At 36.5% G+C, this 24,569-nt stretch overlaps 1 protein-coding gene across 1 annotated transcript in view; it reads left to right on the top strand.

Annotated features, from left to right (window-relative positions):
* The first annotated feature begins 608 nt into the window (after positions 1-608).
* LOC109073852 (rho GTPase-activating protein 18-like) overlaps positions 609-24,569 on the top strand; it is a 48,165-nt gene continuing 24,204 nt past the window's right edge. Inside the window, exons 1-2 of the mRNA XM_042726835.1 lie at positions 609-822; positions 18,534-18,742. Coding sequence (XP_042582769.1) covers positions 638-822; positions 18,534-18,742 — 394 coding nt within the window. The 5' untranslated portion in view covers positions 609-637. The remainder of the gene's footprint in view (positions 823-18,533; positions 18,743-24,569) is intronic.

Here is a 24,569-nt window from a genome sequence, read left to right as displayed (position 1 = left end):
CTGTTTTATCTCATTTATAATTATGAAACTACTGTACTGAAATTCAGCCTCACAGAAAACTGCTTTATTTCAAAGTTATTTTGCACATCAGCTTGACTGTTAGACATGAGGTTAGACATTTAACATGAAGTTGTTAAATTAATACACATGAGTAAGTATCTGAGATACAAGCTGAGGTAAATCACTGGGGGTTAAGAGGTGCTCTGTGCAACAGTGTCAAAATATGATTTAATCTCTGAGGGTATGACTGAAGTTTACTAAAATCACATTTCAAAACGTTATAGATTTATTTTTATTATTATTATTATTTATTTTTTTTTTTTTTTTAGAGAAGCACAACCGGTTAAAGTTTACATGAAAAAAATATAAAAGTAAAATATATAATTCTGTTTCGCTAAAGACGTATCTAATGTATGCATACGTACGTTGCTTAGTAACCTTTCTGGAGCGTCGGGTTATGTAATTATATTCATGAACCAAGCGTGCTCATTTAACAGCGACTGCGTTTCAGCCAATCAGCAAGGCTTGTTGGGTCAGCGTGACATAACCTCATTAATATTCATTAGCCGACTCTTCCCCGCACTAGGATTGGCCATCGTGACGCCGCGGGGGCGGAGATGTATAACTCTGGATATTCATGTTGTTAGGGGAGAGTCGAGCCGTAGTTCGTCCGAAGTTACGCCGAAACTTTCCCGATAATGCGGCGCTAAAGATGAGTCGACAGCAGGACGAGCAGGGCGTCGTGTTAACCGCTTACACCAGCAACAGCGAAGCCTTATCGGCTATCAGCTGCAAAGAGCAAACGGAGTTTCCAGGAGCGAGGTGAGGAATCGCATCAGCGCTTTTATTTATTACTAAGGGCAGTGTGCACTATTTATGGCAACTGTATCCTAGGGCTGTGTTTCGAAACCTATTCAGCTGCCTAACTAGACCTTCTCAGAGTCTGTGTCTACTCTGCATGGGGTTCATCCACAGATCTTATCTTTCTGGAGATGCAGTTTATCAGTTTGTTAAGATGATAATCTAATAATGCTGTTTTAGATGTAGTGATGGTTGTTCAGTTGTAGTTACTAGTTCGTGTTTTGAGGGATCTTGTATTATATTCAAGAGCGTTTGTGTTTTAAGTAGCGACAGACCGATATTAAATTAAATTAAATTAAATTTATATATATGATATTTATATATGATATATCGAATTTATCGAGACTATTCCTTCATGCATTTAAACCTACAACCTTTCAGATATCAGTCCAGCACACCTTTAACCACCAGATTTGTGTACAGCATAATATGGGTTTGTCAGCGGCTGATGATGCTGATATGGTACAGTAGTACAACTGAACTACAATAATGTGATGTACAGTAACGTTACCAGTCAAAAGGTTTTGAACCGTAAGATTTTTTATTTTTTTTTGTAATTCTCTTCTGCTCACCAAGCCTGCATTTATTTGATCCAAAGTACAGCAAAAGCAATAATACTGTGAATTATTTTTAATATTTGAATATATTTTAAAATGTGATTTCTTCCCATGATTTCAAAGTAGAATTTTCAGCATCATTACTCCAGTCTTCAGTGTCACATGATCTTCAGAAATCATTCTAAAATGATGATTTGCTGCTCAAGAAACATTTTTTATTATGATAGACAGCAGAAAAAAAAATATGTTTACAGCCTGATACAAAAAGTGTTTTTGATCTATATGTAAATTTGCCCTTCATGACAACTGATAGGGGGGTGGATTCTTTTATAACTCATCCGTTTAAATTAGAGATGCACCGATTGCAACTTTCTTGGCCGATTCTCGATTTTTTTGTAAATGTGATCTGCCGATTCCAATTTTCTTATAACTATAATTATAATGGACAGCATATACAAACAAAAATGTACTTTTCTTCAAAGCAAAATTGTATTTTTAAAATAATAAAAAAAAATATTAAACATTACAATTTCCCAAGTTACAGGATTTTCTCTCACTCTGTGCTCTGTGTGCTCTGTGACTGGAAAGAAGTAGAAATAACAATTAACTGAAAATTAGTTGCTTTATAAAACAAAACAACTTTATACATTTACCTTTTTCTCTTTTTTACTTGTCTTACAAAACTCAAAAGATCCTATGAATGAACAAAACTGAAGTGTACAATACTCTTCCAAATAATAATAATAATAATAATAATAATAATAATAATAATAATAATAATAATAATAATAACAATAATAGTGCAGTAAGTGGGTAATAAATGTTGCCAGCATATGGATAGGCAAAATGCTACTTGAGCATTAATGGCAAGTGGCTCCCCCGTGGTTTATTTTAGCCTTACAAGTTTCACAAATAGCTAATTCTTCACTCACAGTAAAAAACTTCCACGCCAACAACATGTTTGCATTAGGGCTGGGTTTTGACACAAATTTTACTGTTCGATTCGATTCTCATTCACAAGCTTTCGATTCGATTAGATTACCAATTCAATTCGATTCAATATCAATTATTTTGGATATATATCAGGTACAGTACTTGCCAAATTTTCTCAAGGAAAAAAAAAATGTCTCAACTAATGCTGTAAAATATACATGAGAGTCATTTGGTACTACATTACTATAATATTGAAGGTTAAAACTGACTGATTTATAAGCTATAGTATACAACTGTTAAAATTACACATTAAAGTTTTAAAAATAATAAAGTTACAATTGCATAGTAATATTTCTACTTCAATTCATATTTTTTAAATATAACATTTTTAATGGTGGATGTCATAAAAAAAAATGATTGATTTATTCAAACATAAATTAAACATAAGAACAGTAAAAATGATAATGAATATGTTATATGGTGCATATATTTAGCGAAATACCCCTCTCTACAGTTTATTTTTCTATCTGATTAATGAGTTTATGGTCACCGGATATGTTTCTGAGGTAAATGTGACGTTACGTGACATTGTTTATAAGACTTTACACTTACGTCTTTGCGCGGCTGAAACACTGATTGAGAGATTACATGAGACAGGATACGGATTGGAAAGTTGTACTCTTTCTTTTAACTTACCTTCGGATGTTTAGTCATGTTTATTTTGAGCTGAAGCTGGTATTAATGTGGAGGAGATGATCATGTGCACCTCGCGCTGCTGCGTCTGTTGAACTGAGGCGCTACAGCGATCTGTCACTCCAGATTAAACAGCGTTTATTGTTCGAATACTGCAATACAATGGACATGAATTGAAACCTGAGACTTTGTTTCATATTAAAAGCACCAAAACACAATGCTTATTGCGATTTATTGGATTGGAAGTGCCCTTCAATGTTCTGTCCATTAACTGAAAACAGGTTACACTAATAGATTCTTGGGATTTAAGAATCAATATCGTGCCATAAAAAAGAGAATCGATTAATATCTATATTTTGTACCCAGCCCTAGTTTGCATGCGGATAGGCTCAAAATCGGAAAGACGTGAGAATGATCCCGATCCCTGGCCGATCGATCGGCGCATCTCTAGTTTAAATTATATTAAGCCTTAAAGTTCCGCATAATTAAGGGCGTGGCTACTTGAGTGACAGGTGGATTGCCGCTCTGCTCCAGAGTGTGAAACGGCTTTAAAAATGTCTTTACAAATTTGTATTTGTCCAGAAAAATTAATTATAGGTAGGACACTGGAAATCTGGCAATTAGATGTTTCAATGAAAATGATTTCAAACTTGATTTTTACGGCTATTTTGAAGTTCTTACTCTGCCTTTGCACTGTCTGCAAAAAGTGAGATGTCACGCCAAAGCAACAGTGGCGTGTCCACAAGGGGGGCACGGGGTGGCAACTGCCACCCTAGAAATGAGCTTTGCCACCCCAAAGCAGCGTATGGGATCGAAGTGCATTTAGAGCGGAACAGTGTGATTTTGACAGAAGTAGGGATTTTTTTGAAAGTCTGATAATTCTGGTTTTCGCTCGCTCTCAGAGTGCTCAAGTACCGCTAAATCACTAGCACAATTAATGCTGTAACTATAGCCGTTCTAAACTAGTTCTGCCTACAAGGATTGAACTGCACACACACACACAGACACATAACGGATCGCGCTGTTCGATTTTTGGAGAGGTGCACGTCAGGCTACGCCGTACTACACATAGCCTACGGCGTAGGTGTAAATTGGGCTTTAGAATAATTTCTGAAGGATCATGTGACACTGAAGACTGGAGTACTGAAGCAATCAATTACATTTTACAATATATTCCAATAGAAAGCAGCTATTTTAAATAGTAAAAAATATTTCACAATATTACTGCTTTTGCTGTATTTTGGATGAAATAAGTTCAGGCTTAGTGAGCAGAAGAGAATTCTTTAAAAAAACATTAAAAATCTTGCTGTCTAAATGTTTTTTTTTTTTCATTTAAATAATTTTGTTCCTCCTAGAGCTGCATGGTTCAGTTGAGAATCACATTTTTTTTATGTCTCAATAGAGATCAGGATTCTCCCATGATTCTGAACTAATTAAAATAATGTGTGACAAAATATTATTGCTGCAGTCTATTTAAAAGTGTTTAATTAATTTGAATGAATTATTACACATTTTATAATATATGTATTTAAAGGGATAGTTCACCCAAAAATGAAAATTTGATGTTTATCTGCTTACCCCCAGGGCATCCAAGAGGTAGGTGACTATGTTTCTTCAGTAGAACACAGATTGTGATTTTTATCTCCAGCTGTTACAGTCTCTCAGCAGTACAGTGCTTGTAAATAGTAACAGAATCTATGAGAGAAAAAAAAAACATGCACAGAAAAATCCAAATTAAACCCTGCGGATCGTGACGATACATTGATGTGTAAAGACACAAAGCGATCGGTCTGTGCAAGAAACTGAACAGTATTTATATTGTTTATTACCTCTGATTCCCGCAGTGTCCGAACTGTTAGAACTCTTGTGAATGCGCTTCACAGCAGCCTGCATCATCTTCTTTTTGTTGCTTGACGGCGGATCGCAGACTGATGAGTGCATCCAAGATGTACTTATCTCTCAAGTGGACCATTAACACTCCTGATTGAGATTGTAGATAGAGTGTTAATGGTCCATTTGAGAGATAAGTACATCTTGGATGCTCTGGGGGTGAGCAGATAAACATCAAATTTTCATTTTTGGGTGAACTATCGCTTTAAAATATAAAATATTTAGTACACTATTTTTTTATATTAAAATGATGAAAAAGTGGTTTGAATGAATGATTCAGTGACTCTAAATACTAAATGTGTTTCATTGCTGGAGGAATCAGCGTTTTTGAACGAATCTCTTAGATGAATGATTCAATCACAAATACATTTTTAACACTTGTCACTTGTCTCCACCTAGTGGCGAAACAATGCAATAGCGACAAAGGTTATTTGAAGTGCTAGTTACTTTCAACAGGTGATTTACCCTATTTTGGTCACTACCATAGACATCATAGACAGTATGTCGCTCGTGAAGCGGGAGGCTGGCTGTTATTTGTGTCCTCAGATGGAGCGCAGGCGTCTTCCTCGTACAGCAGCTGTGAGCAGAAGTCCCTCGTGGATTCTGCAGGCCAGAGCTCAGCGGCTCATGCTGCCTGAGGACAAGCTTTCTGAGTGTGTGTGTGTGTGTGTGTGTGTGTGTGTCTTTGTTTAAGTGTTTGTGGGTCTGCTCTGCCAACTGGCCTGCTTGCTCAAGCATCTGCGTTTTGCTGGTTGTTTGCAGACAGAGTGGTTATTCAGATTCAGCATGGAAGAAGCATGTTTAAACAAGACACTTCTATTTTGGATCTAACATTGGACTTTTTGGGTGAATCCCACAAAAAATTGTCTATAGCTATGTTTCCATCACCCTGTTTGTATGCACATTTTTAAGAATGGCATCAGAAATGAGTGATGGAAACACCAAATTAAAAAAAAAAAAAAAAATCCCTTAATTCACAAAAAAATGTTTGTGCTTGCTTGAGGTGGTTTTTGAATTATGCGGAAAAATGTGAATAATAGAAGATGGAAATGCATTTTGCAAATAAAAACCACTGTGCACTTCAAAAAAAGTCATATGACTGCACAATGGGATGGCAAAACCAAAAAAAAAAAAAAAACTAACCAGTGGACTGGTTTCGTTGCACAGCATCTGAAATGTTGTTGTGGTCATTCTGAAATGCCCAAGCAAATCTGTCATCAAAGTACTTCTGTATAATTGTCTTACACAACTGTATTCCCAAACAGCAGGCATCCCTCTCCAAAAGCAATGACCACATTTATTGTATTTTGTCTGCTTGCTCTGAGGTGTAAGTCATTTATTATATATAAAAAATATTATATTCAGTGGCTTCTCCTACTTTTCTTAGTGATATTTAGGGCCAGTTTATCAGGAAGTGACTGTTTTGTTCTCTCTTTTTCGTTGGATGAAAATGGTACTTATTCACAAATGTTTAAAACTTTGGATGGAAACCCGGCTTATGTCAATAGTTCAGCCCAAAATCAAAGGACAACTGATATTTTGCTATTAAACATTTTGTGTGTGTGCGTAGTGAAAGATGAATTAAACTGTTTATGTTTTAGGCCTTCAGTTGATTACTCTAATAAGAAATTTCTATGTAATTATAAACCCTATAAATTATTATTAACGTTCAAATTATATTAATTTAATTGATTAGACAGGTAATTAAAGTATTAAACCGAATCCAGTAAAATTAAAACAGAAATTTAAAACAGAATTTAGTAAGGAAAAAAAAAAGAAATTGTGATTTCATAGGGCCTTAGAACAAAAGACTCTTTCATGGCTGCAATACGCTGTGTTTTCAGCCAACTTGGCTGTGGGCGGAGTCATACAGACCAAAACAAAAACAGACATTCTGACACAAAACACACATTTCAAAGCAGAATAATTGACTGTAGCGTTAAGAAATGTACTGTATCATGTTTCTTAAATGTCTGCAAACATACTATAGTGTTTATATGCTTTCACACAGTCAAATAATTACATACAACACCTGCAGTTGAAAACTATGTAGGGCCCTATGATTTCCACGATGCGAAAAACCCAGACGGAATCGCGGAATCCAGGTATAGGAACTTGCAATATCACGACAGAATTTGTCAAATTTTGAACGATTTAATCAAAAGTAGGTCATTACACTTAAATCAAATTCCAAAATGGACTAGTATCTGAATGTTAAGCCACAAAAAGAATATTTAAATATGACTTCATGTCCTCTGTGCCTCTGTACTTTATTGTTCAAGGAATAATCACACATTTCTTCCATGTTTTAATTTTAATTGTAAATCCCCTTTGTTTGCCAAAAAAGTTAGTTTAATTTTCAATAATTAAAAGATGAATGAAATTAATGTTTTATGCCTTCATTTGATAACCAGAAAAATTGAAATACACAACACAGAATTTCTGAGGGGGAAAAAATTATAAGGCTATTTTAAGAATAAATTTGAATAATTAAGTTGTTTTTATGCATTTAAATATTTAGGCATTCTAAAATACAGAATTTGGTAACAATAAACTTATGCTGAGAAAAATAAAACATTTCATAGAGTCCTAAACATGTAATTTTTATTTTTGTTAAACGTTTAATACATAGATGTGAAATTGTATACGTTTTATGATTTGAATCAATTAGCCATGCTTTCTGATTAATAAAATTAATTTTAACCATCAAAGAAGAGTCGATAAAAATTAAAACGAAGAAAACAAAAACATGGAATCCAGAAAAAACAAACAAACAAACAAACAAACAAACAAACAAAAAAACGGAATTTGAAATTCGGAAAAAAAATAAAACTGATTTCATAGGGCCCTAACTATGTGAGTGGACTTGTGTGTAGTGGGTTTTTTTCACAGCTTGGCGTAGCCAGTGTATACTCATAGCTAACAACGTGTTTTGATTTCAGGACACTCTGTCATTCAGTGTGAGGCATCACTGTAATGAACCTATACAGTATCATCAGGTTATTCTGGTGTCATTGTCAGTCCATGCAGATGTAGTTCATGAGATCTGTAAGGTTAACTGTCCCATGACACTGTGTGTGTGATGCAGATGATGAGGAGTGTGTGTGTTGCTTTGGTGGTGTTGTTTTGATGGTTTAACCTGCGCTGACCTGGTAAACTTCATTAGGCTTTCTGTCTTGTGTAGCTGTACAGTTGCATAATGAATATTTCATTCAGCGTGCGCTGCATGCTTTGTGCTGAGTGTGAGTGATGATGATGTCTCTGATGGGCGCTGGACATTCAGCAGGGTCAGAACCCAATCAGAACTGTGACTGTGAAGACATCTTGTGTACACACTGCGGATACACACTATACAAAATCAACAAGCGTTATCGTAGCCTGGCCTTTATCTCTGCACACAGCTCTTGTGCACCTCCATGTCTGTTTTGGAAAGTTCACCTGAATGTAATAAAAGCTGAGATTACGTGTGATATGACGATGCTCGTATGAAGTGTGTCATGTAAATTAGAATATATAATAAAAATGCTGCATATGCATATCAATTCTTTCATTGAGAATCAGCTTTAAATTCTTCCTGCAGGAAACAGTGGTAGGCAGGAAATAGTTTCCACTCACAGCACTGAGCGTGCTGAGACCTGTAGACTCTCAGACGGCTGTGAGTTTCAGGATGATGTGATAGATGTGATAAACTAAGCTGAGCATCAGATACACGCAGTATAAAGTTCACACTCATGTATCAGCATGAGATCGCTGTGCTCCTCAGCGCAGATCACGCTCTGACTCAAGTCCGGCCAAACTCAGATTCTGAGCCGTTCCTATGGAGACAGCAGCAGGATTTCAGAGTGTGTCCCACAGGATCAGGAAGCCCAACTCATATTCCATAGCCAAAAACAGACTTGTTTCCCATAGAGGAGTGTGAATTCTACAATCGTCTGTGTCCCCAAGAGACCAGCTGCCGAGTCAACCAGTGCTAAACTGCCATTATGTGCAGCTGCGTTGATTATTTATTAAATGTAAATGCACAAGGGAACACAAGGGAAATAAATTGTAAGGACAAGTTTTAATTGAATGTTTCACACACATAGAAAGTGGATTTCTTTAAGCAGACACGCTCTCTAAAAAGTGGGTGAAATATGGACAAACCCAGCAATTGGGTTGTTTTCAAGAGTGCAGCAGTACAAATGTCTGAACTACCCAAATAAACACATGCAAAGAAGGAAAGGGACACAAGCTAGTACTTCTTACTATTAACTAACGAACCTTATTCACTAAAATGTAGAGTGTAACAAAACAATTCACTCTTGTCATGATTTGGTTTGATAAGCGATTCTCTCACAATACTTTTTGAACAAAGCCAAAATAGAGTTAAAATGGTGTGCTTTTTAAGTGATTACTTTTAACATGTGTGACAAACTGTTAACAAAATGGTAAATTTTTATTACATCAGCTGTCAACTTGCTTGCACTCTGTGTGCTTGACTACATAATTATTCATACATTTTTTATTTATTCATGAATAATAATCATAAAAGCTGAAAAGCTGGGCTTACCATATTTGATGCTAAATTAAATGTCTCAACTCTCATTTTGGAAAACTATACATGATACATAATATTTTTGCTACCCACAATTCATATTATGTTTTTGTGTTGCAGAATATTATGAAACGATATTCTGTTACACCCCTATTAAAATGTGAAGTTTGGAATGAGAGTAGCGAGACGTAACAAAAAAGGGAAAGTTGTAGGTTGCATACTGCATATAAATATAAATATTAACACAAAATTACATAACAGATTGGAAATTAAAAATGTACCACCAATGTAGTAACAGTTTCATTGCTTTGAATACCATGGAAAACAGTTATATTGAATTTTTTCACCCACATAATGCATTCAACGATACAAATTCCCTTGTAATTTGTGGAAAAAAGAAGATGAAAATAACACGAATAAGAAAATAAAATGAGAAAATAAACACGTCAAAGAATTAAAAGAGAGCAAAGATAATTTATAACCTCCTTAAGCAATACAGGTTTAAAGTGAAAATAAATTCCATCCTTTATCATCCTCTATCAGTTGTGATGAATGTTCAGTTTGACTTTGAAATGCATTGCATTATGCACGTTAAATGTGATTCAAAAGCTCACTTTTTAGACAGATTTCATCAGTTGAACATGAATGCACACGTCCTCCCTGTCTGAAACACTACATGGCCTCTCACCGTCACCAAGCAGCCACATTCCACAGGTATGCTTTTGGTTGTCATAGCAACAGCCCATACTCCCGCATTGCTTTGCCCCTTGACTCGACTCCATTGAGTCTAACTGCAGAAGTTCAGTCTGTGCGCTGCTGTAGGAACACACATTGTGTTAGTGTTCTGTCTGCTGCTCTGCCCTCTTTTGTTTGTGTATGTAAATGCGAAATACGGTGGTGCTTGACCCTTTTGTCCTCTTTCTCTTTCTTTATCTTTGGCTGAGGGCACGGGTTTCACTGGTTTGTAATTTACATTTACATTTAGCCATTTTGCAGACACTTTTATCCAAAGCGACTTACAATTGGGGAATACATAAAGCGATTCTTCTTAAAGAGGCAAACAGACACAGGAAGGGCTCGTAATACCAAGTTTCAGGCATTGTTCAAATAAGTACAAGCTAGAAAGGGAAGGAATAAATAAAGAAAAAAAATGTGAATGTTCTGGAAAGTGATTTTGAGCCTCTCTGTGAAGGTACCACGAGGCGTCGCTCATTAGCAGATCTCAGACTTCTGGAGGGGATGTAGATTCGTAGTAGTGAGTGGAAGTAGGCGGGTGCTGAGCCTGTTCTATATGCAAGCATCAATATCTTGAATTTGATGCGGGCTGCAACCGGTAGCCAGTGCAAGGAGATAAAGAGAGGTGTAACATGGGCTCTTTTGGGCTCGTTGAAGACCAGACTTGCTGCTGCATTCTGAATCATTTGTAGAGGTTTGATTGTGTTTGATGGAAGTCCAGCCAGAAGAGCATTGCAGTAGTCCAGCCTAGAAATGACAAGGACCTGGACACGAAGTTGTGCCGCATGCTCTGTTAGAAAGGGCCTCATCTTTCTGATGTTGTGCAATGCAAACCTGCAAGATCGAGCAGTCTTTGCAATGTGGTCTATGAAGGTCAGCTGGTCATCAAAGATTACACCAAGATTTCTGACTGAAGTTGATGGGGTAATTGTTGATGGACATAACTGGATGGTAAAGTCATGCTGTAGAGTTGGAGTGGCAGGGAAGACAAGAAGCTCAGTCTTTGCCGGGTTGAGCTGTAGGTGATTTTCCTTCATTCATGCTGAAATGTCTGCCAGGCAGCCTGAGATCCGTGCAGCTACCGTTGGATAATCTGGTTGAAATGAGAGATAGAGCTGTGTGTCATCAGCATAGCAATGGTAGGAGAAGCCATGAGCCTGTATGATGGGACTCAGTGATGTTGTGTATATGGAGAAGAGGAGGGGTCCAAGAACTGATCCCTGAGGAACCCCAGTGACCAATTGATGTACTTTAGATACCTCCCCTCTCCAAGCCACCCTGAAAGACCTACCAGTGAGATAGAATTCAAACCAGCGAAGTGCGATGCCCAGTGATGAGACGGCAGACAGGAGGATCTGATTTGGAATCAGCTTTTGCAATCCGCACGGCTTCCGTGACTGACAGTAGCGCAGTCTCAGTTGAATATCCACTCCTTAAACCTGACTGGTAAGTGTCCAGTTTGTTGTCCTGTGAAAGAAACAGTGATACCTGGTTGAAAACATCTCGTTCAAGGGTTTTCGCTATGAATGGAAGGAGAGAGACAGGTCTGTAGCTGTCTATAAGATAAGTGTTTAATGTAGGTTTCTTGAGCAGTGGGGTTATCCGAGCCTGCTTGAATGCAGTGGGGAAGGTGCCTGTGAGGAGAGATGTGTTGATGATGTGTGTGAGTGCTAGTAACAGTGTAGGAGAGATTGCTTAGAGAAGGTGTGAGGGGATTGGGTCTAGAAGGCGTGTTGTAGGATTGCTGGAGAGGAGAAGTTTTGATACTTCTGCCTCAGTGAGGGAACAGAATGAGAAGATGGGAGTTTTAGCAGTGAATGTGGTTGGTTTGAAGTCCTGTGCACGTGTGGGGCTGAGAATTGACTACTGATTGTTCTGGTTTTGTCGGTGAAGAAAATCATCAGCTGTTATAAAAGTGCTGGGAGGTAGTGGAGGAGGACAGAGGAGAGAATTGAATGTTTTGAAGAGATTACGTGTGTCTGGAGCACTGTTGATCTTGTTTTGGAAATTTGGAGATTTGGCAGTATGGACTTCAGCAAAGAAAGATGAAAGCAAAGACTGATACATACTCAGGTCTGATGGATCTTTAGATTTGCGCCATTTTCTCTCTGCTGCCCTGAGTTTGGTCCGATCCTCACAAAGAACATCAGATAACCAGGGGTTATAAGGGGTAGCCCGTGCTGGCCTGGAGGAGAGAGGACGAATATCGTCTAGACAAGAGGTTGAAGTACAGCATGAAGTGTTAGTTGCTGCTTTCACATCCAGAGATGAGAAATGGGTAGGTGAGGGAAGAGATGAGAATACTACAGAGGAAAGATGGGAGGGTGAAAGGGAGTGTAGGCTTCGTCTAAAAGTAACCGACATAGGGGTTGGTGGCACACAGGGAGCAAAATGTAGTTTAAATGTAATGCGCATACATTTAGTAATGTGCTGTGTGCTGTCTGACCTTTAGCATGTAGAGTCCGCTCCGTTCCCCTTGGTTAATAGCTAAACCATCAACCGAGCATCATCCACATTTATGACAGAGGAACGGTTGTTGAAGAAACGCAAGGGGAAAAAGCAGCCCTCTTGTTTAATTTGAGATCCATGTGTTTACGGTGACTGTTTTCAGATGCCAATATTAGCTACTTTTATTTGACTGGCTGCAAATGCAAATTCAACTCAACCAATGTAAAGAAGTCCGATTTGTTAAAGAGTAAATGTTTGATTTGTTCTGGGTGGATGGCGTCGTCTTCTATTTAAAGACTCAATGTCACATTTGGTAGTTGTTATATGCTAGTGTACTCCTAAAGGGCACATATTAGGGCCTTTCGCACCGCAGGAACCTTTTCATAGTACCAGAAATAGTTGTGGAACTACCCCTTTTTGGCGTTTTCGCACCGCTGGAACTGGGTACAATTTTAGTACCGGACTCCTTTTTTCGAGAATGAAATTAGCTCCTACTCTGGAGCAGGGTCTAACCAGCACAACTGGTACTACTCGTGACGTAAGTATACATTGATTGGCCAAACATGTATGAAAACGCCCTCATTCGCCATGATTTAAAAAGCTGTGTAAACATACTGGAAACATTGTGACAACTTATTTCGCAAGTATGGAGAACAGCGATAGATGGATGGACCCTGAAGTGAAAAATAAAAGTAAATAGGTGTAATCTGGGAAAATGAAACAAAACACTCTTTATATTAAAATACACACACAAAAAAAAACAAAAAAAAATAATAATATATAAAAATAATAAACAAATTAAATAAATTTATTTTACATTTATAGCACAGCAATGATGCAGCAACATATTATAGATAAGACAGAAGAAGAAAGGCTATTAAAAATCTTTCATTGCGAAAAGTATTATGACACGAAAGACTCAATACAGAGCAGCACAAAGCACTTATGCGCATCCCGTGTGCAGAATGATGGGCTTGAAGCAACACGGTAACACGATTTAGAATTAGGACTTAACCCCAGCAAGATAAAGTCCTTTTATGCAAAACCACTGATGTTTATCTACAGATCAAGTATAATAATAGGAACATTGTATCATCCCAGAGAGAATTTCGTCTTCTTGACTGTCGCAAATGAACGCGACGCGCAGTTTGAATGCTGAATGGAGGATGACTGACAGCCACAGCGGAGAGAAGAGTTTGTGAACTTGAATTTAATGACTTAAATATTCATCTGTACCTCACATTTAACTATGGAACACTCTCAGAACACTTGAAATATAGTGCATGGAAAAATTATGGTGCTTTATAATGTTTTGTGCCTTTTGTGGGGCTTAACAATAACACAGAATAGTATACGCACTGTATATCATTTGGATCGGTCTCGACTGACCGATACCACGATCCAGCAGAAAGTGGCAGTATCAGAGCGATACGGATACTGAATATCGGATCGGCGCACCCCTAGCACAAAGTACTCCACAGATAATTTATTACATAATTTTGAAAATGCCCATTTTGAGTGGAAGCAGAAACATGCTGTTTTAGTGCATGTCTCTGTAAATGCACCCTCTTCCAGAATTGGGATGTGCCTTTACAGCTCATACCTCAGATACTCTGCTAAAGAACATCTGCTTGGTTTTTATTATTATGTCTATCATGCTGAAAATGTGTTTTAAAGCCATATCAATTTAAACTTCTAACATACGGTTTCCTGAGCAGACACATCTGAAGCGAACGCACAGAAAGCATCTGTCGCATTGCATGTGAGTACTAAACTAAGTTCTCTTTCATGTCTTATTGTGCTTAAACTGTCAAATACACACACGTTTATGTTAAAAACACTTGAGTCACAAAAACACAGTCTGTTATGTTTGTGATGGGAAACAGCTGGAAATGAAATCACATTTTTATGTTAGATCTGTGTATTAAGTGACAGCAGCGTAATATACAGTACATACTGCTGTCTAGGCTGTTAATATACGTTTACATTTACATAAACTCATTTAGCAGACATTTTTATCCTAAGCGATGTACAAATGAGGACAATGGAAGCAATCAAAATCAACAAAAGAGCAATGATATGCAAGTGCTATAACAAGTCTCAGTTAGCTTAACACAGTACACATAGCAAGGTTTTTTTTTTTAATTATATAATAAATAAAAAAAACAGATAAAATAGAAAATGAATAGAGCAAGCTAGTGTTAGAAGCCTTTTTTGCTTTTGTTAATTGTATAATAAATAAAAAGAAAACAAAGATAGATTACAAAAAGATTAGAAAAGCTAGTGCGTTTTTTAAAGAAAACAAGCAGTAAATGAATAGAGTGTAAGTTTAAAAGTGAAAAGTGTTTTTTTTTTTTTAAAGAAATTAATTATAATAGAGTGCTAGAGTTAGAGGGTAAAAAAAAAACTAACAATAAAATTTTTTTGGAGGAGATGTGTTTTCAGCCAATTCTTGAAGATGACTAAGGACTCAGCTCTGGGACTGAGTTGAGCAGGTCATTCCACTAGGAGGGAACATTTAATTTAGAAGTGACTTTGTGCTTCTTTGGGATGCTACAATAAAGCAACGTTCACTTACAGAACACAAGCTTCTAGAGGGCACATAATTCTGAAGTAATGATTTTAGGGAAAGGGGTGCAGAGCCAGTGGTGTTCTTGCAGGCAAACATTAATGCCTTGAAATTTATGCGAGCAGCTCTTGGTAGCCAGTGCAAATTGATAAAGAGATGTGTGACGTGCGTTCTTTATGGCTCGTTAAACATTAAATTAGTTCTGGATTAATTGTAAAGGTTTGATAGAACTGGCTGGAAGACCTGCCAAGAGAGCATTGCAATAGTCCAGCCTGGACAGAACAAGAGCTTGAACAAAGAGTTGTGCAGCATGTTCCGAAAGAAAAGGCCTGATCTTCTTGATGTTGTATAAAGCAAATCTGCAGGACCAGACAGTTTTAGCAATGTGATCTGAGAAAGTCAGCTGATCATCAATCATAACTCCAAGGTTTCTGGCTGTTTTTGAAGGAGTTATGGTTGATGTGCCTAAATGGATGGTGAAATTATGATGTAATGATGGGTTTGCTGGAACCACAAGCAGTTTTGTCTTGGCAAGGTTGAGTTGAAGGTGATGGTCCTTCATCCAGCAATAAATGTCTGTTAGACAAATTGAATTGAGGATGAAATGAGAGGTAGAGTTAAGTGTCATCAGCATAGCAGTGATAGAAAAGGCATGTTTCTGAATGACAGAACCTAGTGATGCCATGTAGACATAGAAGAGAATTGGTCCAAGAACTGAGCCCTGAGGCACCCCAGTAGTTAGAGGTTGCGACTTGGACACCTCACCTCTCCAAGATACCTTGAAGGACCTATCTGAGAGGTAAGACTCAAACCACTGGAGTGCGGTTCCTGAGATGCCCTTTGCCAATTGATAGCTTTCAGTCACGTGGCCGGCTCGAAGACCTGGAGGGCAAAACATCCATAGAACTGCAGCACAAGCCTCTCAATTTTCCATCTGTTTCACAGCCTCAAATATTTAGATCACCTCTCAAAAGAATAAAACAAAGGTATGTGAACAAAATGCAACTTTTGGCCATTTGCAATCCATATTAAGCACCCGTGGCAATATTTCAATCATTAAACAGTGCGACAAACATTGTAAAAACACTTGAAGTGCCTTAATATATTTAAAACAGTAATGTTAAAAGATCAAAATTCAGTAATCACTATATTAATGATGCATAGTTTACAAAGGAAAGCAGATGAGGTCAGAATATGAACCCAATCTGCTTAATGGTTCAGTGTTTTCCTTATAATGTTTTTTTTTATTTTTTTATGGGAAACCATTTAACGTGAAACTTTGCAAATTGTGTTTATATTCTGGGTTCATATGCTTGCCTGGACAAAATATACACTATCAATAAGGTGTTTACTGTTTTTTTCTACATTACTACTTAATGCAAACTGTGTAAAAATAGCTGGCGGTCAGTGAAGCAAAGCTTTGTTTGCCCTCCAGGTGGGCGTTCCTATGAGTGTGTGACGTCACAACACATCAATAGGGTTAACAGGAGGATCTGGCAAGATAATTATTGAAGATTTGGAATAATATGACCCAAACAATAAAATAAAAACAGAAAAATCACTCCCTGCTCTGGACTGAACAACTTCTATAGCTGGAATAAGAAGACATTTCTTACTTGAATAATGCTAATACACCATTGTCCATCAACAGTCGCGAGAGGGGCCTAGGGCTGGGCGATTAATCAATAACTCTTTCCCCCATCAAAGCATGTACAGTATTTCTCCCTTCTCTAGAATGTATTTCCACCCGTCTTTATTGTGGTCCTGCAGGTGGAGTAGATTTATTAACTGTTTTGTTTTTTGAATGTTAAAATACTTTCTCATATCCGTTCATATGTTGATTTCTCCTGAAAAATAACACTTTGACTGTCACACATTCAAAGTGAGCATTTTGAACATCACAAGCAGCCTCTCACAGCAGCACTGACTTCAGTGGAGAGAGTTTGTGAATGGCAGACTGGAGAGTGTTCATGACATCCAGTAGCTCCTGTGTCCAGCAGCAGTGAAGAGTGCTGAGCTTTGAGCTTTTATTCATTCGCTCATCCTGAGAGGGAATAAAGCAGCCTGTTTAAACCACCCTCCCTCATACAAACAGCCAAACAATCAGCCTGACAATGGCATCTTTATGTCCTCATACCACAGAGGCTTATTTTCTGCACTTCCGGACTCGATCCCTCTGGCGGGGTGAGCAGCGGGACTCTTCATACCTGCTGTGTCATGCATCGAATGAGAAGAATGGCTCAAAGCTCATATGCTGAAGAGTCATATTCTGGACTATTGTAGCATTTCTCCCTGACGTCCACTTACAGTATAATGCTAGTCAAGGTTTCTTAAATACTGGTGTTTTTCTAGAGCAGTAACAGCAAAGGGAGTGATGTAATGGAGTATAAATGTAATATAATTAGTGTTCAGATGAGTGAATATGTTTGTTTCTCCTGCCTTGTATCAGGTAACATTTAGTCTGTGCTTTTGTTTTTCTTTATTATCATTTCTAATGTAGATACAATTTAACGTCTACCTTAAAATGATAAGAAAAAATGGTATAAAAATAAAAATGGTACGTTCACTGTATTTCTTTGCATTGGACATTGTTTGGAGGACAACATTGGGCAGGATGTGGAATAACATTTTAATAAATAATAGAAGAAAATCTTTTATATTTTTTATATTTAAACATTTTTAGATTTTAACCTAAATAAAAAATAAATACATAATTGTTAGTTGCATCCCTAATGCAAACGTATTATTCATATTTAATAATTTTCTTAATTATTTTTAATATTTAGTCTAAGCATCTTTAGTTTTTAAATACATAAATACAAACATAAATGTGTAATAGTTAGATGCGTCTCTAATGCAAACTTTGCTTCACCAAAATTCAGAAATAGGGATAAAAAAGAATGTACACAAATATGAAACAAATAAATTGAGCCTGATGAGCCATGTAATATTTGTCTTGTAAGAAACAAAACACAGATCTAATAAGGCTCTTATAAACATTTGCAATCTTGGTGTTCAATGTTTAAAAATGGCCTTGAGGTCTAGGTGATAATTATCAGTCAACTGAAATAATCATTACAATCATGACGTTAACATCATTAATAATACACTTCCTCCAGACTATAACCAGACGCTGATGATTCATTGAGTCCGGTGCAAACGGAGAAGTTGCTGGTTTTAGAGTGGTCTGTGTTGGGGTTTGAGACAGCAGTGATGGTGTGAACATGAATGCTGACTGCTGGAGTGTGATTAAAGCATCTGAATGTGATGTTGATTTGGTGTATTTCACTCCTCTGTCTCTGTGTTCACGCAGCCGCAGAACCGGCCAGTACAATGTCCAGCGGGGGAAAGCGGCCGGTGCGGCTCTGGGCTCGAGCTCTGGGAAAGCACCGTACCAGCGCTGCAGCTCCCAGGACTCTCTGGACGAGCAGGCCATGGTGGACTACTTTAAAGAGGTGGAGATCATCCAGCGCAGCGGAGACGCAGAGACGCAGGAGGACCTGCAGCTGAAGGTGGCTGATGGTAAGAACCGCTGGCTGCACTGCTTTGAAGTGCCCCTATTGTGGGTAATGAAAGGTTAATATTTTGGTTTTGGGAGTCCCCAACAACAGGTTGATATTCATGCATGGTCAAAAACACTTTCATTGTCTTACTTGCTCAACAACTCCAAAGCGATTCGCGCAACGATTAATTTTTCCAAAAACCTAATTTGCAAGACGCTAATCTGCGGTGATTGGTTCGATTGCATCATGCATGTAACGCAGCGTTTGTGAGCGCAGTGCTTTTTCTGTGTACAGCGTTACCAGGGAAACTGCTGTTTTTACTTGGGCTGGGAAAATAAATCGATGCATCTTGAATCAAGAAATCGATTCTGAAATTTTCTGAATGCATCACGATTCTTTCTCGAGTCGATTCTGAGCTTAGTTTTGAACAGCAGATGGCGCTGCATGCTTTATCCAATCCATTTCAGAGAGAATCAAGATGCATTCACGAATTGATTCTGCATCGATTTATCATCACAGCCCTAATTTTTACCGCTCCAAAAGCGGCACCTAGTGGCAAAGAATTAACTTGCATTTTCATTCAGACCAACGCAAAAAGACCATTATGCCAGTATGTTGTGGGCGGACAATATGTTAATGTTTCATGTTGATGTCAAGACTCGTTTCAATGATTCAGAGTCAGCACTTTCTTTTGAGATAACTTTATACACTTTCAGATTTAAAACTTTGCAGGATGTTTTCATTCACTTAGAGCTGTGTTACACACTGCATTTCAAAAATCCATAATAGGGCACTTTAACTGCAATACAAGAGTCAACTACCAGCTCTGTACAGAAAATAAAACCATTTCTAGGGTCAGATTGAGGGATCTAAAATATGATGCAGAATAAGGCATTAATATGTGCTTTATAAGTACTAATACACAGACAGTTTGCTATATATATGCTATGACAAACCACGTTGTCATTAAAATTAATCACATGAAGAGTATCACATTTAAATTTAAATGATGATTAATCTACACAAAACCCAAAGTTCAGATGTAATAATAATGCTTATAATAATAGTAATAATAAAAATAATGCAGCTGAAATAATGTGTTATTTTAGTATTATTGATATACTATTATAGTTTTTGTTAATATTTTGTATTGTAATATATAGTAAAAACATTATTATAACAATTGCTGAAATGAAATGTATAATGACCGTAATATTCACTAAACTAGAAATAAATATTTTGAAAATAAATAAATATGAAAAACATAATATGAACTGTTTTTATTTTAATATTTATTTTTTTTAAATTATTATTTATTTAGTTATTTAGTTGTATATATAATATCATTTTAAAGTAATTAATTAAATAAAGTTTCCTTTAAAAGTTTTTTCCCCCAAGATTTTTCTGGATTTAGTTTTAGTTAACAATATTAACCCTGTTTTAAATGCCTTAAATCATCTGGATTTAGTCAGATTGACCGTTTAGACAGTTTTTGTGTCTCTGTATGTGGATTAAACCCTACAGACGTATTTAAAAAAAAAAAAAAAAAAAAAAATTCAAACGTGGTGAATCATTCGCACCATTATTTTGCGTTGCTCCATGTAAAAGGCTATATTCAGGGGTGTACATAAGTGGTCCGCAGGTGTGACCAAAATAAAAATGTGCTATATAAATAAGTTCTGGCTGACAGCTGTTAATACACAATTGCCATTTTAGATCGACAAACTGTACTATATAAGATTTCTTTTCAAACCGAAAGCATAAAAGCGGAAAAGCTATCCCATGATGTTTTCAAAGCACAATGCAAAACTGTGACATTCATTCACTGATGCTCAATAAGCAGCAGCGCTATATCCGGAAGCGTGTATACTTACTTGCCGGTGTCGTGCCGAAAATTTATCGTCTGCTGAAAACTGATTGCTGTCTGTAATCACTTTCTGGCAAGTGTAAAACTGCATTTTATGGGTTTTATTGACCATTTGAAGGCATTTCAACAAGTAAAAAGGACTGCATGAGGTAATCTATCAAATATAACAACCATGAATGAAATCAAGTCATTCTGAGGCAGAAAGAACAGTTCACTCAATAAGTACAGTCTGCAATCACTTTTTGGCAAGTGTAAAACTGCATTATGGGTATTTCAACAGGTAAAAAGGACTTATATTTGGAGGGTTATATTTGACAGATTATACCTCATGCAGTCCTTTTTACCCGTTGAAATACATTTAAATGGCAAATGAAACCCATAAAATGCAGTTTTACACTTGCCAGAAAGTGATTACAGACAGCAATCAGTTTTCGGCACGACACCGGCAACCCGCCAAAATAAAAGCCTTCTGATTTTAAGTTTGAAAATGATGAAAACACTTTTATTTATTTATTTTTAGACGCTTTTATCCAAAGCGACTTACAATTGGGGAATACATAAAGAGATTCTTCTTAAAGAGGCAAACAAAGAAAGTAGTAGTAAATATTAGCATTTTATTTTTAAGTTTAGTATAAAATTATTGTATTTGTATTTAATACTAGGGCTTACCTTTTATTTTTAATAATATTATCACACATTATTATTTAGTTTATTATTAAAAAAAATAAATAAATAAAGTGCAATAATATTCTAACTATTATTAATTAATTTTTTATAGTTATATTTAATGGGTCCCTCCATATGCAATGTGAGGACCAAACCGAATCTCCAGGTTTTCTTATGAGAACCAGGCTGAAAAAATGTTGTGCACCCCTGGCTATACTGCAAAAGATTGTGATGCACTGTAAAACCTGACAAGTCACAGTAACTCAAACCGTTTGAGTAAACAGATTGCCTTTACTTAAACCATGTAAGTTTTAAAACTTTGCAATTATGTAATCAAGTGATTAATTAAGTGCTGATTGAGCTTTAGTGATGAACAGCTGCTGTTAACAAACAGCATCACCAGCTCCACTTATTAATAACCAAGACTGACTTTATTTCTGTCAGAAGTCTACAGAAGATCTTATTGAGAATTAACTAAGGTTTAGATGTTGATTTATTGTTTAATTTGAAGTAACCATGTTAGAGATCAGTGTTTGCTTTAGTTGGGCTCTTGACCCTTGATTTCTGTCTTAGATAATTTTTTTTGGACGTTGTAACCCATGTGCGTTTTGAAAACATGTTTGTTATAACTCAAAAACCCCAGAGAAAATATTGATCAGGTATTGGTTGTTATACAGCATATTGGTGATGATAATCATCAATTATGGAGCTGTTCAGAGTCCAAAATCTTACTAAATAAGTGTTCTATAGTTCGTTCAGTTGATTACAGTGAAAGCCATTCAAAAAGTCAGTGGTTTTTTCATAATCATTTAATATAAAGGATTTTCCAAACAGTTTGGTCTTCTATGATGTCAATTAGTCACACACAGACATCAATAATCAGAATATGAACCTCAACAATGGTTACGAAAAAAAAAAAAAAAAACATGCATGCAATGCATGCTGGGTACTATTGTAGTAAAAAAATTAATCCATGGCTCCTAGCATGCTCTGCTGCATTGTTTTTTTTTTTTTTTTTTTTTTTGTTTTTTTTTATGGTCACCATTGTTGAGGTTCATATGCTGATTATTGATGTCTGTGTGTGACTAACTGACACCACAGAAAACCAAACTGTTTGGAAAGTTCTTTATATTAACTGATTATCACAGAACCACTGGCTCTTAGAATCACTTTTACTGTAATCAATCCAACTAATTACAAAACACCTATTTCATCAGAGATTAAACTCCAAACACTTCAATAATCAATGATTATCATCACCAATATACAGTATAACAACCAACATCTAGGTACAGGCTAGATAAAAAAAATGCTAACCTGAATGCACTGTAAGTTGCTTTGGATAAAAGCAGCTTCTAAGAGTGTGAGTGTGTGTATAACACCTAATGATATTTTCTCTGGGCTTTTGAGTTACAACAAATGGTTATAACAGCCAAAGAAAAAACTACTAGACAGAAATCAAGGGTCAAGAGCCCAACTAAAGCAAACACTGATCTCTAACATGGTTACTTCAAATGAAACAATAAATCAACATCTAAACCTTAGATCTTCTGTAAACGTCTGACAGAAATAAAGTCAGTCTGGTTATTAATAAGTGGAGCTGGTGATGCTGTTTGTGGGGTTGTTTAATCAGATCTTGAGAGATTAATGTATTTTATTTATTCAGTTTATTTTATCTAAGGCTGTGTCTGAAGTCAGTTGTAGTTCTTGTGTTTCTCTTTTCTTCAGTAATTCTGTTTGTTAACAGCAGCTATTCATCACTAATGCTCAATTATCACTCAAGTAATCACTTAATTATTTAATTGCAATGTATATCTTCTTTCAGTGAACTCAACAGAATTAAGTTCAGAGTACTCACAACTATTAGTTTTAAAACTTAAATGGTTTAAGGCAATCGGTTTCCTCAAACGGTTTGAGTTAACATAACTTGTCAGGTTTTAGTGAGGCTGTGTCTGAAGTCAGTTGTAGTTCCTTTCTCTCTTTTCTTCAGTAATTCTGTTTGTTAACAGCAGGGGTTCATCACTAATGCTCAATTATCACTCAATTAATCACTTAATTACTAAATTGTAATGTATATCTTCTTTCAGTGAACTCAACTGAATTAAGTTCAGAGTACTCATAACTGTTAAGTTTTAAAACTTAAATGGTTTTAAGGCAATCGGTTTCCTCAAACGGTTTTTGAGTAAACCCAACTTGTCATGTTTTTAAGAATATTTGTTTACACAAAAGGTTTGAGTTACGTTACTTGTCGGGTTTTACAGTGTGTTTATTTTTTAAAACTTAAATGGTTTAAGGCAATCGGTTTCCTCAAACGGTTTGAGTAAACCTAACTTGTCAGGTTTTTAAGGATATCTGTTTACTCAAACGGTTTGAGTTAAGTTACTTGTCGGGTTTTACAGTGTGACTAATGGGTTTCTTGTACATTTCTAACACATTTTCTGCTGAGTACAGCATGCTACGTGAAGACATGACTTGCACTTGGGCTGATGATACACTGGGCAACCAGGTGAGACACAGAGCCCAGGACGGATCTAAAATATCCAAAAAGAAATTTGTTACCCGTTCTCAATGGGAAAGTGCCCAAGCAACGTTGCTCAAAAAAAGTTGCACGGCAAAATTGCTTAAAAAGTTGCTCTGTGTAAAACCAGCTTTAGATATGTCACACCGTTGAATGAATGAAATTATTGAATACTGAAATTGTATCCCTCACTTCTTTATGTAAATGGAGAATTCAGTCATACTGCTTGACCTGGGTAGCCTTATGAAGTGTATACTTTTATACCACAATATTTCATTTGTTCTTGATTTTTGCGTGTCATGAGTGCATGTGTGTTGTGGTACCAGCAGAGACATAGTGTTAAATATATTCAGCATATTTACGCTTTGAAACCGAACACTTTTCAAAGGCACTGCATGTGGCGCTGTGTTTATGTTCCTCCATGTGTGAGAACAACAATAGGCTTAACTTACAGGAAGAGCCTACAGTAAAAACCTCAGACAGAGATCAGTCGGGACATCAGCGGGAATTGTTTGCCCCTAAAGGAACAACAAACTGACTTTCTTGACTTCTGTGAGTGTCTAAATTGTGATGTTACCAGAAAAGGAAGATATTTCTGTTTGGTGTCAGCTGGATAAAACAATACCACATAAAAAAAAACACAATACAACACAATATCACATAAATAAGAATTTCAAAACACCGCTTGTGTGATTAATAAGAGGTTTTAAATCATTAATGAGGAGAATACAATAAAGCGAATGTTGAATCCCAGAGCTGTGTGTCAGAAATGTCCGGACTTAACTTACATACAGT

The sequence above is a fragment of the Cyprinus carpio genome, chromosome B7, assembly GCF_018340385.1.
Source record: "Cyprinus carpio isolate SPL01 chromosome B7, ASM1834038v1, whole genome shotgun sequence".
Classification (NCBI taxonomy): Eukaryota; Metazoa; Chordata; class Actinopteri; order Cypriniformes; family Cyprinidae; genus Cyprinus; species Cyprinus carpio.
This window is presented reverse-complemented; position numbering and strand designations above follow the sequence as displayed.